Raw genomic sequence first — 18,927 nt, forward strand, 5'->3', positions numbered from 1 at the left:
CACACTGCTGTGACATGAAAAACATTTTAACCACATATGAGGATCAGTCTTGCTATTGTGTCAGTGGCTGCACGCATGAATGCTGATTAGTGTAAAAAAAAAAACAACTTGAATTTGCTGCTAATCAGATGCTGTCAGCTGAGTAGACGGTCTATAATCAGATTGCATTCATGCAGTTCAGAAATGTGCATCATCAAAACACACTCCAAATGTGGTTTTTAGAAGTGCTGAATATTCAGACCTGTACTTGATCATCCAGGATGGATGTTAATACCAGGTGTGAATGGGAAATGTGTGACAGTACACTAGCTTACCATGGCGCGACATGTCACAGAGATTAAAAGAAGACATTTGCCACTACAAGAATTTCAGTAGTCTTCCAAAGATTTTTCCTGAGTGAGTCAACAGATACTGTAGGTGTTTACTGATGTCATCTCACAGTATTTGTCTTACGACTCCCGACAAAACACAGAGTTAACTCTGACAATAACAGAAATGATGAAGTGCAAGTAGGAAGGAATGAAGCTTGCAGATGTGTACGGTGTACAAACATTTCAAAACAATTTATCTGCTGGCCTTGAAAGCTCTCCTGTGCTTTCTCCGCTGTGTGCACACTGACCCATTCTGATAGCTTGCCAGAGTTCCACCTTTAAAACACAAGTTCAGTATGTCTTAACTTAAGAACTAAATATAATGCCAGTTTTTGGTTGTTGTTTTTTCTTACTGACAAACGGCAGCAGTGAGTGGTTTTCAGTGTCAGGGCCTGAAAATAACTTTAGCAAGATGTGCCTCTGCTGTGTAATAATAGACATAAATGTGTCCCCTCCCCTTTACTTTTGGATTCTTAAGTGAAGTCATGCAGAATACAGTCCATATTGTATTATACTGCGAGCACAGTCTTCCCTATGTAGTTATGCTGTTGAATAATGAATAATCTCAAAATGAAAATACAACAGTGAAAATGACCTTTGAACATATACAATTTCTCCACCTTCATCAGTTTATTCTTTTATTTATTTATTTAATTAGTGCAGTAATTACTGAGTTATAGAAAAATACTTGCTACACTTAGTGTTCGATTTTCGATTGAATATGTATCCGATTTGACTGTTCATGTTCAGAACTACATGTATCTTGCATCTGATATTGCATCACATGAAAGCGGCCGTCCTCTGAAATGCCACACATGTGCACATTCTCCTCCTCTAGTGAAGGGCCAGTGATTAAAATGCTCAATGCATGTGTGTGGGCAAAAAAACCTGTGTGATACTGGATATGTCTGTATATAAGTTCTGGTCGAAAACTGGCATTGACGACCAAATATCTGTGTCCACACATCCCTGAAAAAAAAAAAAGACTAAACAAAACGGAGTCACAAAAACCTTCCAAGACTTTATGGTGAGATTATTGTCTGCTGACTGTAAATTTCTACCTAAATCCCAATTTAAAAACTGTTTTTGTTTGTGCAACAGTGGATCAGAAGGTCATCATCTAACCAGAAGGTTGGCAGTTGAAAAACAAACAAAGACTGCATATACATGAATGTACTGTATGTGAATTGTTGAATGGAATATAGTTTGTAAACTGATGGAAAGCACTAGATAAATGCAGACCATTTACCATTTCCCCCTTGTCCACTTGTATTCAGTGCAAACAAGGCAAAAATACAAGACTGACAAGATGTGATACAAAGAGAGATGTCACAGATCATCTTCACAACATTTGCACTGCAGGAGTTAAAACTCTGTGAGGCAACACAGCAGTAGCAGAGAAGAAAGCATGTAAAACGTGCGACTTATATGATGCTGACATCTGTATGTTTTTTTTTGTTGCTGTATAAGAGCCAGATTTGATCTGCTGTCAGCTCTAAGCTGCAGACCTAATCCTCCCATGTAATATGGTTATTTATCTTTCAGGCGGCGGATTCATCCTGACAGCCTCACTCACACATGCTTAAAGTATCCATGCTTGCACAGACACAGGCAGTGTGCGCACAAAATACACACCAAGTCACACGAAATGAGAACCACATTGAGCATTTGGTCGCTATCTTCCGCCTCTGAGACAAATTTAGAAAAGTGGATGAATTATATTTGTTTCTTCCGCTCTTCAAGGTCCCCATCGCTGTTGTCCCCCATAGCTTTCCAGAAAATGAAGAGATTTATTGATTGCCACATGGCATTTAGCAATAACACTAACTTGTCCATCAAACATCATCAACTTGCGATTGTGGTCTAATCTTCACAAAGGAACCGGACCCTGGCCTGTTGTGAGCAGTGAGCAGTTTGAACGTGCCAAACAAAATTACCCGTTATGTTGGTTTTTGACTTTTCAAAATTCAGCAGCTAGGACAAGAATAAACACGCATATGCTGTTCACCTGTTTCTATGTGTGGGAGTAAGTTTTAACATCGGGTACTTGTTGAGCAGAAACCACGACTGTTACTGTAATCAGCAATAACGTCATACTGAGGGAAGATCCACGTACTGCTGTGATTCTGAAATTTATGACTTAATATTATTATCAGCAATGTGAAGGGAATCTGATCTACTCTATCTGCACATACAGAGTGTGCGCACATTCTAGTGAAACTGAACGTGGCTTGGACCTCTGAGACATGGCATGAATATTTCTAAGAGTCTTTCCATACATCATATTTTCCACTTTTCCAATACAGAATGCCGAGCAGAGCCCATTTACCTGGCAGGAAAACCAGACTTACCGCACTACCACACACCCTGACAGGCACCAAGATGGAGAAAGAGGCATTCTTTCAATAAACATGCCGTTATACAGGCTGCGATATAGAAACATGGTCAAATAGTGATGACAAGAAAGTCATGACTGTTTCTGTGGATTTTCAGCATTTGCTGAGGAGTGAAGTGGAATATACGAGGTATGAATTTGTGTCTTTTACTGTCTGCAACACTTTCAACCCAGAACTGCACTGACCTGGTATGGAACACTGTAACTCAATAAGGCACTTCACTCATGGCATGAGCAGATTGGAAAAAGTGGGTGGGAAAAAAAAGAAAATCTAAATTATTGTCTTTTTCCATTCTCGAAATCACAACCAGTCCAAGTGAGGAAACTTGCACACATGACTGAGCTGTGAAAGACCTTCTGCTCTTGGCCACGGCTGCAAGCGTTTTCCAATCGCTTTGCTGCACCTCCTGGAAGGAAGAAATCCTTTTTTTTCTTTTTTCAAAAAGAGTCACGATCTTTTAAGAGATTTAACATGCCAGTTTCGTATTGGGAGGATTTCTGTGAGGCCTTTGCTGAGTGATTTTCCACCTGTGTTAAGGTGATTCCTCCTCAGGGGACGTAGTGGTGAATAGCTTGTATGAAAAGGAGTACATTCTATCAGGATCTTAACCCTTATGGAAACTGATGTATACTCAAAGACCAATGTGTGGTTGTGTTTTTGGTAACACAGTTTTCTGGCTTGGTGCGTGTTGGCGGATGCAGCTGGTGGTGTGCTAAAAAGCTATAAAAATGAAGAAAAGGGAATGACAAATCTCTGATGACAAAAGCAGAGTAAGGACAGTGTGCCCAGCCTGTTCTCCTCCGACCTCTGCATCCTTCAACTAACCCCAAGGGATGAAAATGGAGTCGGAAAAATGGATCTAGTGACAAAAACAGAATAAATGAAAGCAGAGTAAGAAAAGAAAGATGACTCTTTGATTAACGACAAAGTGAAAGAGACTCAGATTTAAGGATTTCCAAAAAGCCTTTGAATCTTGTGGGAGAGTAAATCATTTTTAAAGTGTTCACATGGATTGAAGAGTGTTCTGAAGAGTGTTGAAGCATTTGAGTTGCTAAATTGGCAAATTAAAAAAAATACTTTCAACATTGGGTTGGGTTTGAAGACATAAAAGCCTCCACTCACAGGAAGCTGCAAAACAAGGCGGCAATTTGGTCAAGAAGGCCAATAGCAGGTTACTTGAGCTTTATTAGTATGGGTATATCTTCGTCTAGAATAGCACTTTTCCACCAGCACATGATGCCAATGCCTAATGTAGAACTGATTTAATGCATGATTACTGACAAAGCCAGGTGTCTGTTGGCAGCAGCATTGTTTTACCAAGTTCTTGTACCAAATGTTGGAAATAATGACATAATTGGCTGTGGGAGGGGCTCCTGCAAGAAATTCCCTACCATTTTGAGAAAACATGAGTGAGAGCAGCAGCGGTAGGGAGACGTTAAGCAAAGAAACCAAGTTCTGTCAACCATGCATAACATTCTTATTCTTTTTATCAGGGTTATTGGTGATTGTATAGTGTGCAGTATTCAGTGTTACACCAAATCTGGCTCAAAAAGTCTTGATGTAACATGGTTTCATGGTGTAACATGATTTTTGCAACCTGAACATGTGACATTCATTCTTTGTAATCCACATGAGGATCACAGGGGAGCTGGAGCCAATCCCAGCTAACGTAAGACAGTATTCATCGCAGGGCCAACATACGCCTACGGTCAATCAAGTGTGTCCAATTAACCTCTGTATGTTTTTGGAGTACCCGGAGAAAATCCACACATGCATATGCGGGAGAATATGGGGGTGGAGTGGCTCAGTGGTTAAGACCCGTACCCCGTGTGCAAAAGACATCATGGTAGCAATAGTCGCAAGTTTGACACCCCTGGCTGATTCTAGTCAATTCCATTGTAAGTCCCTTTTTATAAAAGCGTCTGCTAAATGACATGTAACATGCAAACTCCAGACAGAGAGAACCTTGGTTGGACCAGGTCTTGAACCGGCAAACTTCTCACTGTGAGGCAACAGTGCTAGCTACTACTTCCTAATCATAATCATTATTATGATTAGGAATATTATTCATCAGCCACTGTATAAGGTGACACTGAATAGTTGCAGGGCCACACGGTTGGTATAGTGGTTAACAGTTTTGCAGCAAGAGACCCGGGTTCAAGCCCCAGTTGGAACAAGGGTCTTTCTGCATGGAGTTTGCATGTTCTCCCTGTGTGTGCACTTCCTGCCACAGTCCAAAAACAATATGTCGATTAGGTAAATTGGTCACTCTAAAATCACCATAGGTGTGAATGTGAGAGTGAATGGTTGTTTGTCTCTATGTGTGTGGCCCTGCGATGGACGGGCTAACTGTCCAGGGTGTACTTATGTCAGCTGAGATTGACACAGCACCTCCCACAACCCTCCAGCAGAGGATAAAGCGGTAGAAAATGGATGGATGGATGGATGAATGAATAGTTGCAGTGGGGGCACCCAGTGAAATCATCTGCTGCTGTAGCACATCTGTTCAGAGATGAGTTACTACAAGGCATTTTCACCCAGGGAACCACTGCTCAATGGATATTTCCTCTTTCTGGAACCATTCTCCATATACCCTAGGGATGGTTGTAGGTGGAAATCCCAGTCCATTAACATTTTCAGAAATACACAGACCAACCCATCTGGTACCAACAACCATGACACATTCAACGTCACTTAAATTGCCTTTCTTCCAAATTGTGAAGCTGGGTTTGAACCTCAGCCAACAGTCTAGACCATGTCTACATTCCCACGTGCATTGCGCTGGTGCCATATGATTAGCTTTATGATAACAAGCATTCAACATGTGTCCCTAATAAGGTGGTTGGTGAGTGTAGTATGGAAGTAGCTCACGTTGATAACTGTGCGTGTGAGTTTTGTGATACATCTCTCAATGATGGAAATTTTCAAATTCTAAGACAATTTTGCAGTCATATCTGGTGCGCATGCACATGGGGAGATTGAGTCATGTGAAAAGAAAAACATTCAATCCCTGTTCAATGCCACAGATTTTTATTGGGGACACAGCGTTTCAGTCATGGCTATTTGTCGGGCACTTCTCTGCCAGTGTCCAGGGATTCAAGGTTTTTCTTTTACAAACTGAAACGGTCAGAATGTTCAGACGGAGTGATGGATCATCGAAGAGAGCCAAAAGGCAAGAGGCAGAGAGAGACTGAAATACACTTTCCATAAATCACTCAAGCTACACAAGCATCAAAGAACATTCCTTATAAATCTGTTTTTAATTATTTTTGGATTCTGAAACCGACACACTGCAATAAAAGCTTTTTCATTAAAGAGGAAATCAACATGGACTTTTGAGAGTTAAAATGTTATTTCCTGCCTCAATAAGACACAAGCAGGTCTATGACAGCCAAGACTGGGAGAGACAGAAAGAGGAAGGCTTTCAGGGTTTCACACCATACACTATAAGACAAGACACTTAGAGAGTTGAAGGTGTATTATGTTTATGTGTAGACTCTACTATTGATACAAACCGGACTGAGCTTTATTAGAGAAGGATGGAAGAGAAAAGAGGAGGGAAAGAACATGAGAAAACAAGTGAGGTTAAAGGATAAAAATCCAGTATTCAGTTCTTCAGTACTGGATCTAATGTAAAATGAAAGTGGCTTAAATGTTAGTTGTTTTGTACATAGAGCAGGGGTGTCAAACATACGGTCCGGGGGCCAGAACCGGCCCGCCAGACGGTCCAATCCGGCCCAATCCGGCCCACAGGATGAATTTGTTAAAATTTCACACTAATCTAAACGTAATGTCAAATGCTCCAGATACCCGTGACTAAATGTTTGTGCCTTTATAGATCCAGTGTGATGTGTAAATAGTACATTTAGGCATGATATTGTTGAAATTGCACTTATATTTCTCAAGAAATTTCATGTTTTGTGAAATTATACTTCATTAAATGTAAAACAAAGGAGAAAAAACAAAGGGGTTCTTGTTGTTCATAGGTTATTATGCTATTATTTTACTATTTTTACTGGTCCGGCCCCCTTGAGATCAAATTGTGCTGTATGTGGCCCCTGAACAAAAATGAGTTTGACACCCCTGACATAGAGCATCTGAGTGCATCTTTCCCAGCAGTGCAGATTTGTCTGTCTTATTCTCATGAATGTCATATCTGAGGAATCCCTTCATATTTGTCGGAAATGCTCACTTGGACTTGGAGATGATTGATATTGGTCCTAACTCCATAAATAACAGGGTTATTATTGCAAACCAAACAAAATCAAGTCAGAAGCTTGTCTCCCAACTCTGGAAATGTGACCAATTGTGAGTGCATTTCGCTGATTAATGCTTCTGTACTGCAATTCTAAATGCAGAAATGTATAACATTTAACTTGTAATAGTGCATTTTTACTTTAATGTATTCACATCTCAACTAAATAAAGGATCCAAGTAGCAAGAGGTAGTGGATCGTATGACGTTGCCTTTTACCTGCCATGTTTTCCCTTATTCCAAACAAATCCCATCAACAAAACAGTAAATGTCAAAGTAGTTATTCCCCATGCTCTTTTATCATTTCCCCCTGTGTGCAGTCAACTATTCATCTGTTTTTTATATGTTCTGGCGTGATGAAAGCTGGGGTTCCACCACAGCAATCTGCTGAGGGACTTCCTCTGGAGACACTCCACCTTTCGTGCACATCACTTCCTGTCTCGTTTGATGACACGTGGGATATCAACAACTGCACTGGAAGCTGGAGGAGTCGCACATGCACATTCAAGCAGACATGTGTGAGTCTTGCACAAACACACTCTTCTTGTCTCAAGGCCCAAATCGGGTGGAGAGTCCTGGCTGACTGGGATTGAAACTGGCTCGGTGAAACATACAAATGAACAGATGCAGATGAAGTGAGCTCACTTGCTCTAAACAATGATACACTGTGAAATTGACTTCAAAGAATCCTATTGGTGCCACACTGTCATTATGTGTCTGTGATGCACAAAAAAAGTTGTGTGTGAATGTGCGACACATGCATGGCTGCAAATCGTGTGTTTTTGTCATCTGGTCTGTGCCACTCGTTACGTTAACGTATTTTCTACACATGGCAGAAAACATATTTATAGATAGGATGACGGGAGTCACTGTTTCCATGGAATGTAATGGCTGCTTCTCGGATACACATGGCTTATGTGACTACTCCAATTAGCTTTCAAATTATCTGGCCTGAAGCAGCCAGAACCAAAATGTTCTCAACTGTTGAGACAACCCATTTCAGAAAAGACGAGCTGAAGTTGAAAGAGTCAGAGACACACCTGCATGTAACAACACAGTAACCTGGGTCTAATTGTCTACAGTGAGCGATTTATTCACACAGTATATGCACAGTGTCAAAGACAGGAAGCTTATGCACAAGAACAGGGTAGCATGTTAAGCAAATATTCTTGTTGCCTAATCCATCCTTTATTGTTTGTCTTATAACTAGAGGATCTCATTAACTACAACTCTAACCTCATTGATGTAATGAGGAGACAAGTGGGAATGGGTGGTAATGTTACCCATAAGAATCCGAATTTGAGTGGTGTCCACTCATATGTGCCATTTAGGGTGGCAGTGGATCAGAGTGGGTCGTCTTTCAACCAGAATGTTGTGGGTTTGAACCCTGGCTCTGATATGTCTACATGCTGATGTCCCTGAGCAAGACACTTAACCCCAAGTTACCCTTGATGGCTCTGCCGGCTGCATATGTCATTCTAAACAGGACCATAATTTAAGAAGACTTAAAACTAGCGATTGAAAACATTAAATCCTTATACATATATACATATCCTTATACTCAGTTAATACATATTAACTGAGGTTATAAATCATGTCAGAAGTAGGTTCATTTACCCACAGACTTCCATTCAAAGGTAGTTCTTTTTGCAACAGCCTGCCCCTAGTGACTATTCATTATATTCTTATTTTCTGGTTGGCTTCAAAGGGAAACTGGATGAAATAATGTAGACCAGTGTTTCCCCAAACTTTTTATATGTGACATCCTTTTTAAAGACGACAAAGTATTGTGACCAGATTCACAATATAATTAGTGACACATTTGTGCATACTATAATGTTTCTGACTATTGTTTATGCCATTTCTGTGACGCTAATTTTGCTTTGAATAGATGAACCAGCCACTTTAAAGAGATAGCACAACTTTATGCGTTTGTTGTTTAATACATTAACACAGTGGTTGAACAAAAAATCTGCATATTAATATGGTGACCCAAAACAAATGTTCTGTGACCCTTTGTCGGGGTTCAGACTCATCAGTCTCTGGGAATGGTGTTCCCTGGTGTAGAATATGAGAATTGTAAGTGTTGGCACTGTGGAAATAAACATTGGCAATGAATCCAAGACAGATTTTTGCAGACTTGTCTAATGTTGCTTTTTGTTGGGTCGGTTCACAGATGATCAGAAACGTAGACAGTTTCAGAAACATGCATAAATGGATCTTTCAACCAGATGTAGCCAAACATTCTATCCTGATTATGAATAGAATCAGACTGATACAGTGCATGTAAGCATGTAATTGTGAGGAAAACTAAGAAGAGGAAGGAGCAAAAATGAACATATAAAAGCGTCAAAAGACCTCTGCAGATGGAGACAGGACAAGAATGAGCAAGTAAACAGTACAGAAAAAAAAAAGTTTCGACAAAGCTTTGACTCCTTTTCCAGCGCGCGAGAGAGTGTGAAATGGAGAGTGAAAGAAAAGGAGAGATGAGGGAGGGAAAGGAGAGTGGGTGTGTCTGACTCCCTTTGTCCCCTCCTTCCATTACAGCGGTATAGATGCTGCAGCAGGAGCAGCTTGCTGCATCCAGACCTTCAGTCCAGTGAGCTGCACTAGTCCTGAGAGCCACCATCTCAGAGAAGTAGTCCAGCCACTCCACTAACATCCAGTCTGACTCCTGCAGCTGGAGCACACACTTCACTCTCAACTAAAGCCTGCCAGGTTATACACTTATCGTTCTGTAAGGAGACGATGATGATGAGGATGCAGCAGAACTCAAGGAGCTTTCTGGTCCTTCTCCTCATGGTCTTCATCATTGGGATTGTTCTGTCTGGTCCCTCAACTCCACGCAGAAGCAGAGGTAGGTTATAATCTGCATTCCTATTATTTGAATCACACTGAAATCTCCACATTAGGACACATTACTGGCTCCATGTGAAGTGATGCATCTGTTGCATGTGCAATGCTTGGTCGTCATAGTCTTTGTCCATGCAACAGTGCTCTGAAGCTCTTCCTTTCTCCTCCTTCTTATTCCTTCTACGCCTTCTGCAAAAATGCACGCTCGGCTAGGCGCACACATGTGTCATATCTGGGCAAGATGGATATCTGTGTCAAATGTAAATGATTTGACCATTTGGTGCTAAAGAATATTCAGTGATGGGTGTCAGTACCTTGCTTGCAGAAATGAAAATGATTTTTGAGCAGTTACTGATTTGACGCCAAAATGTATTTCATTATGCAGACTACAGATTTTGAACAGAGGAATTTCTTTCTTGTTCATCATATTTGGCAACAGGTAACATGATTTAGAAGCAACCTTGTTACAGTGATGTGTTGCACAAACATTTCTTTTGCACTGTACAGTGTTATCGGAAGCTCAAATAGACTTTTCAGACCAAATTTCAACCAAATTTTAAACATATTGGCACCCACGATATGTTAGTTCAGGACCTGAAAAGTTGGTTCCCAGTGGGCACCAAAGAGTACTTACGTTATTGGTGGCGTGTCAATGTAAATGAAAGGTAGAAGGCGGGACAACATACTGGTGAAAATGGTAAAGAAATCGATGAACACTCAGTGGAATCTGAAGGAGACAACACATTTCGTGACGATTTGGGTGTCCCCTGAATTCCAGCTCAGATGCTCATCTGCCATTTGCTGCCACTGACTTGTTTACTTCTGCTCACATTAAGCAACGCCCACTGTTCAGTTGTGCTTAACGTGCGCTGATTTGCTGAGAGGCCCAAGGTTCTAAGCGGAATTAGACCCTGAACGGAAATGCTGGTGTGAAAGAGTTAAAATATAGCAGATCTCATTACAATTTTCTTTTAAGATCTGTCATTTTAATCCTTTGAATGCCAGACTTTGAATTATAGTTGTTAAATATTGTTCTTATGCTCAGATTCATGCTTCCTTGATAAGGAACTAGTGCTTTTACAATCCCCATGGTTGGTTCCTTTCCCTGAAATGAGGAGAGCAGGTGAACCCGGTCAGTTACCGCTCACATGTTTTAATATGCAGTGTTTCTTGGGTCACGCTTTTAAACAACTTAAAGGCATGGTGTTCCTGGAACTGAGCCCATTAAGCGGACAGTTTGATGAGTTTAGACGTTTAACTCACAGCTTCAGGCAAACATGTTTTTTATTGTTTCTAACATATTTCAGCTCTTATTATTGGATGTTCATCAAGGCCTCCAAAGAGTCTTACAAATATCCACAGGCAGTTTAGTGGATCTAATTTTTTGCCAGTGCAAAGGACATATGTCCAAAATATCAACACCAACGGAGGCTATCACATTATCTCCACATCATATAAAACTTTAATAGATCATGTCATTTTTTAAATTGAAAAAATGTCATCCCCCAAAGCACCTTACCTCCTGATGCTGTATTCTTTTCAAACAGGTCATAAAAAGGCCATAAAACGGGTTAATTTCAAGATATTGTTGTACACTCACCTTTTAAAGCTTTTTGCACACCTATATATAACGTGGTGCAACTACAGAAAAAGTAGTATGCAGAGGCTCATCGTGGCCTACAATGATTTAATGAGGTTGCTGCTTCAGGTCTCAGATGCCATAGAGCCAGTCAACTGTGAAGCTCTCCAAAGACGGCTGATGTATAACTTTATGTGTCACTCAGAAAACAGCATCATAGAGGCTTTAACTAGTCCTAGGAAGAGCTGCTATCAGTACTCATCCAGGCTCAGAAGGCATTGGCCCAATAGCAGTAGTAGTAATAGTATGTAATAGTATGAATGTTGTCTAAATTGATTGCTGTGGTTGTCCTTTTTGATTTTATTTGATTTTCTTCTTCTTCTTTTTTTTATACTATGAACTTCCTTTGAGTCCTCAATAAAGATGGAATTTAATTTGTTTTTGAAGATAGATTGATTCAGTGTTTGTTTGACTAGGCTTTTAACAACATTCTTGGATAACAGGAAATTTTCCACAAATGTTTGCCATATTGTCTCATTCTACACACACACACACACACACACACACACACACACAGCGCAGCTATTCTTCTTAGGACACTGCATTGACTTGTATTCATTTGGAAAGACTAAACAAAGCGTTACCCCTTATCTTAATCATAATGCCTTATCTTAATATGAACCTTTCCACAATTCAAATCTCAGCCTTAAACTGAACTGTTTCCTCAGAAATGAGATTCTGTCTCAATAGGACCAGGTTTTGGTCTAGATGCGCCAGAACTATCCTGTGCCTACCCTAACTCTATATGGTTTTTACAATGTTTGGTCCTCACAAAGCCACAAATAATAAGAACACACTTTAATCCCAACCCTGACCTGAACATTCAAACCTCTTAATTTAATTTTCAGCACTCAAAGCTGTGATATCACCACAGTGATGGTTCTGTGCCAACATTTGTCCTCACAACCATAAAAGAACACAAACACGTGCACACACAATCATACTGAATTCTGCTGTCCAACAACAGACATCCTTTGAAGACATCAATGTCAGTAAATGTGATTTGAAGAGAAGACTGGATTTAGTATAGAGAGATTTGCACAGTTGCACACGCTTGCTACACTTGGCTCATAGACAAATCTCAGTGTGCAGCTTTGGAAGCTGGATAAAAGGGACTTTGTGTATGTTTTTCCTCTGGTATCAAAGTTAAAGGTCTTCTTCAATCAGATCTGCTCTTTGAATGAAACTTGGTATGGAGTCATGGATATTATAGCATACTTAATGAGTTGACAGGTCTGTACAATGTTAGATGACCCATACTTAGCAGGAATTTTAATGTGTTAAGTATTCATTTAAGTATTAAGTACATAAAAAGCTGAATCTGAAGTGAACTAAATTAATACAAAAATGTATCCGCAGAACAGAATAAAGGACAGAATAAATTCAAAGCACTTTAGGTAGCTGTAAGAGGTTGATGGGAATATGGCTGCTGACACATATAGTGAGTGAAGCAAGAAAAGAATGGATGGAGCAGGGCCACAGTGGAAGAGAAAGCAGCTGTTGCTCCATCGGACCTGTCAGGGAGGATATACGGTGTGAGACCAAGGGAGACCTGCATGGAAGCAACTGAGGCATGGGGGTAAACGAGGTAGTCGAGTACCAGGCATGTCTCTTTTTTTGATGGTCTGTGAGTTGTGTTGTCACTCGAACCCAAAAGCAGCAATTGTTCCAGAGAAGGAATCAAAGAGGCTCCTGGTGGGTAACAGTTGATATTTAGAGGGATGAGTTACTGCGGTCCCCAGATTCCTGCTGGAGCTAATAATACCGTTGTCTGGTCACTAGGTACATTAATAAACACTTGTTGCTCAGTCTGACACAATAAACCAGAGCTGCATAACTCTTCATCAGTCCAGGAAAATATGTGAGGCTGGAAGAGTGACAAACAGTCTATGTATAAGTACAGTCAGTGTGTGATACGTGGAGACTGCAGAACTCTGGAATTGCACCAATATGAAGAGTCTGGGTATTCACAGTCTGCAGCACTCAGCTGTGATGTTCAGCTGCTCAATACAAACTGACAAACCTTCATGCACCAAAAACAACCGGATTTAATCTCAACAAAAGCTAAATAAATGCTCCTCCACTGTGTTTTGTGAAGACAAACAAGCCTTGTAGTCTTGTGCCAAGTTTTTTTTTTTGAGCGTTTTTTGCTCCAGATATTTATAGTTCATTAGTCCATTTCAGTGTAGCCTCCCTCCTCTGAACCAGGAGATGAGAGAAAGCTGCTGATTGTGGAAGTCTACTTTGATAATATCAGACAGTAAATCTGGATGTGTTGAAGCCAAGCCTGCACATACAGTAAAGATACAAGAATTTCTTTTTATACACCAAAAACTAGAGAAAGCTCTCAGAGTGAGAACATCTTTGCCAATTCTGCTCAGTTTCCCACAGTGTCAATACACACAAGAGGTGATCTGTTTCCACGTCAAAACCAAAATCTAATAATGTCTTCCTTTGGCGCAAAAACCCCAGACAATTGCATCAAAATCCGTCTTTTACTTCTTGAGTCATGATGCACTGCAGTTGAAGGTGAAGAGACCCAGTTAGGCTGACACCCCCATTAACCTACTCCTTTTCTCTGAGCATCATCCATCACCACCGCGTCACTGAGCCAAACTCGAGTTTCCACTGTCAGGGTGTTTCTCCTTTTCAGGCCAGCAGTGCTATTTGTTCCAATACAGGGTAAATACAATGGTGAAATGTTTATTGAACGATGACATTGCTTATTGCATAATCTGAAGTGTTTATGGTTTGGCTGATTCCCAGCATTATGATACTACATGCACAGTAATTGTTGATGAATCGGTTGAGTTGTCTCCATGAAGGGGGTTAGACAGTTTATGTTATGATGTTTTAATTTAAGGGATTAGCCTTTACAAGAGTTTTGTCTTGTATACAGTAATTTATCGTATTCCCTATTAAAGTGGTCATGCTTTTGTGAAATGGAAAATTAGATTGCTTGTGTATAGATGTATTGTGGGACAAGGAGCACCTAGGCATACAAAAAGCCCCACATCCGTTCTGTAAACATCCAAGACCACATATTGGAACATCCACTAAAAACAAACTCTGTTTCACTTTGTAGCTGTTTTGCATCAATTACAACTATTTTAAGTCTATTCATGTCCATTTTAAGTCTGTTTTGCATCTCATTGTGGCTGCTTTCATAGTTTTACTCTTTAAATAGATCTCTGTTTCTACACACATTGTTTCTCGTTGTCTCCTGTTTAGTGTCTCTGTTGTTGTTTTGTGTCTCAATGTTACATTGCCTCTCCAACAAGAAATTAAACAGATGATCTTTTAAGCATTTATCCCTGGCTATTAATGATGCAATTGTGAATTTGACTGCATAAATTATGGCTTTTGCTGAGGTTTTTAATCCCGAGTGATGCCATGTGTTTGACAGGCTCAGCGTCACCAGCAGAGCTCCAGGAATAATTACTTTATTATTTTAAATAGCCTCTTTATTTTCATCACAGTTTTTCTCACAACCTGACTTTCCAGCAAAGCAGTTTTTTCCTGGCTAGATAAATGTCAGCCATTATCCTTATTCTGATGTTGATTGATTGCAACCACTGTCACATTGGTCTGCCCCTTTAAAGCATTATTCATTTTACTCTGGAAACACTGATACATGTTAAAAGTCCCTAACTTGTGTCTGGGCCAAATAGCTGCGCTGTTGTGAGGGGGCGAGCCAGTGTTTGCATGTACTGAAGTTCAAAACATGATGCCAGAAGTTTCCGAATGTTTCATACACTCTGAGCACTTCTTTCTCAAAACCAATCTCACTTGTGTTTTATTGGATATAATGACGGAAGAACCAAAACAAATGCAGTTTTGATGGGAAACACATCGCTGGAAAAGCACACGGGTACTTTTCAAATCCAGGGATTCCCCCTCTCTCCCTGTCAGTGTCTTTTCTGGCATCAAGCAGCTGCTGGAATCATTTCATATGCAATGTTCCACTATTTCATATAGTGGTGTGAAGCAGTCATTTCAGCCAAGTGCTGTGGAGAAATATAGAACATAATCCAGGCAGAGAGTCCATCGTTTTAAGCCTTGTAGACTACAACAGGTGGAGGTTTGAGCCCCAACAGACTCATTCGTAATTTCCACTGTGGAATGAAACTCACAAAAACAGGACAGATGGAAATATCATTTAATTTATTGCTCTTTAGTTTGCACTTTATTCCAAAAAAAAAAACAACAAAAGCAGGTTTTATCTAACCTGTAATTTATCATCCAAGCCTATTATTTATTGTTTTCCTAGTGCACCAGCCAACTGTCAGTCACACCTGTGGCCCAGTTTTCTGAAGCATGCCTGTTTCAAACTGGCTAATTGTTAGCATGCCTGATTCTTGGCAACTTTCAAAGGCCACATGACAGCGGAAAAGAAGAAAAAAATATTCCTTGCATTGTGCTTGCAGAGACTTTTAGGGTGGTTTAGTCTGTTCACCAGTCATTGTGTGCGTCACTGCCATGCAGAGTGTGTCCATGCGATCATAAAAAAATAGTTCAGCTCGGCAGTAAAATCACAGGCATCAATGTTTGTTTGGCAGCAACCTAAGTTGAATTGAATAGCAAATAGAGGTGAACAATACAGGCTTAGAGAGTAATAAGCAAAATGACTAAAACAAAACTACCAGAAATGTTAACATACTATGCTAATGCAGCCTTAATACGCAGTATTTCTAATGCAACTTACAGGCTCTACACATTGCCTATGCCATTATCTAAGTTCTCTACATGCTTTATGAACCTTTCTTCCTCCGTCACAGTTCTGTCACAGATCACCAACCCTTTAAGCAACCCTTTGATGCCTTTCTTCAGTGGATGTGTCAACAGGTTCTACTGAAAAGCACTGAATTCTGTAGAAGTAACATCTGGCAAAAAAAAGAAAAAAGTTTACTGTAATGTGACGTGTGCGTAACGAAGAGAAAGAAAAAGAAAAAAAATCTTGTTCGTGTATGTGGGTATTTTCGTTTTCTCTGGAATTCAGCACAAGCCCAACATTGCCTCACTGACCTCAACTTTTAACAACACATGTTCACAGATTCTGATTTACAGTAATAGGATATCCATTTCAGAAGCCACTTCTGGCAGCAGACACATACGCACTGATAAGCCACAGCATTAAATCCACCTGTCTAATATGTGTACAAAAACAGCTCTGACCTGTCAAGAAACTGACCTCTAAATGTGGCTTGTGGTAATAGGCACGAACACTGCTGCACGAGAATTTATTCCAGTCAGTTGTGAGGTGGGGCCTCCACGGATCAGTCTTGTTTTTACAGCAAATCCCACAGATGTGTGTTTGGATTGACTTATGCGGAACTTGGCCATGTCAACACCTCTAACTATTTGTTATGTTCCTCAAACCATTTGTGAGTGATTTTTATGGCTAAAAGAGGCCACCACTGACTGAAAGCTTGGGGTTATGTCTTTATTATCTTCACTTAACTTGTGGGCAAAGTCGTCTTTTCTCAGTGTTTTAGCCTATGTCTCCAAGAGAAACCATTTGACATTTATTTAAACAATATATCCTCTCTTGTCTCCCTAGTGCGACGTCAGAACATGAAGGTTCGCATCAATGCCACAGGAGACACGATCGTGATGAAGTTTTTGCGTCCCAACCCTGACACCAAGCTTGAGGGCTACATCTTGGGCTATGGCAGCAGCATGTTCTCCAAACAGTTCATTCAGCTGCCTGAGAACGGGCAGCCGTACGAGACTGAGTTTGGTAAGTGCTCTTGATTTGTATGTTTCTGTGCAGATAACAGATGAGAGGAGCATTGGACTCATATTTTGAACTAGTGAGTAGTGGCTTTGCAGATCAACGATATACAATATAACTACAACCTCTAGTTTGTTCTGCTTTTTCAAGATGCTGAGCCCAAGTACCTTATTGCTGTCCAGCCCATCCCAATCAATGAGGTGAAAAAGCAATGCACAGGTAAGGCATGTAAAAGTACTTGACAGGAAATCACCATCAAGGTGACGTGGTTAAACGGATAAACGGACGTGGATAAACATTCAGACATGTTTAGTAAAGTAAGATATGTTAATGTGTTCTCAGGTAAGGTGGAAATACAGAAGCCTCTACACTTAGTGATTGGGTCAGTAACGCCAACTTCAGTGCTCTTGTCCTGGGGGACATTGCTGAAAACCCCCTATGACAGTAATATCATGGATGACTGTCTGGAGGATGGGTGAGATAATGCACTTACACGCACACACATACCTAACCCTAACCTAGACCTAATTCTAACCCTAAACCTAAAACCATTAACGTTGTGTGGACCAGCCAAATTGTCTTCACAAGGACATTTCCTCATAAAGATAGGTTTATTTATCAATTGGTCCACACTGCTTATTTAAGACACACACACACACATTCTTGTACAGCATACTTAGTGACGACACCCGTCAACGTAACACTGTGACGAGCATTGTTATTGAATGGTATTGCGAACAATGGCTTGCATTTGCATCCATGTTTTTTTTTTAAACTGTGGTCCACTGTGGAGGTGACATCACGTCCAGTTCCGACTTCCAACTTGTGATATAAATGGAACACACCATCTTACCACAGTGTAGAACTAGAGACTTTCCTTTCCTCTCCATAGCGCCATCATTCATACATTCTTCATCATTACAAATTGCAGACTATAGAAGTGACAGTTACTAATGAGAATTAACATGGTTTTATTCATTTATATCATGATATATTGACACTAATATTCCACAACGGTACATTTTTTAATAATCTGTACATCCTGTTGTCCTTTGTCTTAGACACTATACAGTGCGTTATCGTGAGAGGAACAGGAAATGGAACTACCAGACCTGCCCTACTAGTGATACGGTCATTGATAATCTGAAGCCCCACGCGCTCTATGAGTTTGCTGTGCAGCCCAACTCCAAGGACACTAATGGGATTTGGAGCAAACCGGTCTTATACAACAACAGCAAGTCAGGCTTAGAGGGTATGTTTGATGTTTTCATTTACATTTTCCCCTCATCCTCAAGAGGCACGGGGCACCAGGGTCAGTGATGTTTTTTAACAAGAGCTGTGGAATCTGCATGTTTACGTATGATCAGACATTTTCCCCCAAACATTAACCACTCACAAATGTAGCAGACAACATTGATTATCACCTAGCAACAGTTGGTTCAGGATCCAGGATGTGAGGCAACTCTACCTTGCAACTTCCAGCTTGGTTTCAGATAACACTTAACTGCTTAGGTGAAAAGAAAATGAATAACCCAAAGTATAATCAGGAGAAATAGTCATGATGTTTTGGCTCCTCAGTATGTGCAGTGTGTATTTAGAAGAAAAATTAGTATAGATGGGTTAAGTTTCATACTTGCTAAGGAAACATTGTGCACTGATGGTCAAATATACTGAGATTGA

The 18,927-nt window shown here is 40.4% G+C and overlaps 2 protein-coding genes across 3 annotated transcripts in view; both read left to right on the top strand.

The window, feature by feature from the left end:
- Window positions 1-7,428, top strand: part of impg2a (interphotoreceptor matrix proteoglycan 2a) — a 60,368-nt gene extending 52,940 nt beyond the window's left edge. The window contains exon 22 of the mRNA XM_044019169.1: window positions 7,385-7,428. The gene's annotated coding sequence lies outside the window, so the exon portion shown is untranslated. The remainder of the gene's footprint in view (window positions 1-7,384) is intronic.
- A 2,150-nt stretch (window positions 7,429-9,578) lies between these two features.
- The window catches only part of LOC122765095 (target of Nesh-SH3), a 29,133-nt gene continuing 19,784 nt past the window's right edge, over window positions 9,579-18,927 (top strand). The window contains exons 1-5 of one of the 2 annotated variants that reach the window (XM_044019170.1): window positions 9,579-9,878; window positions 17,074-17,253; window positions 17,398-17,466; window positions 17,590-17,722; window positions 18,309-18,499. In XM_044019170.1, coding sequence (XP_043875105.1) covers window positions 9,770-9,878; window positions 17,074-17,253; window positions 17,398-17,466; window positions 17,590-17,722; window positions 18,309-18,499 — 682 coding nt within the window. In that variant the 5' untranslated portion in view covers window positions 9,579-9,769. The remainder of the gene's footprint in view (window positions 9,879-17,073; window positions 17,254-17,397; window positions 17,467-17,589; window positions 17,723-18,308; window positions 18,500-18,927) is intronic. The other variant, XM_044019171.1, reaches the window with a different exon arrangement.

The sequence above is a fragment of the Solea senegalensis genome, linkage group LG2, assembly GCF_019176455.1.
Source record: "Solea senegalensis isolate Sse05_10M linkage group LG2, IFAPA_SoseM_1, whole genome shotgun sequence".
Lineage (NCBI taxonomy): Eukaryota > Metazoa > Chordata > Actinopteri > Pleuronectiformes > Soleidae > Solea > Solea senegalensis.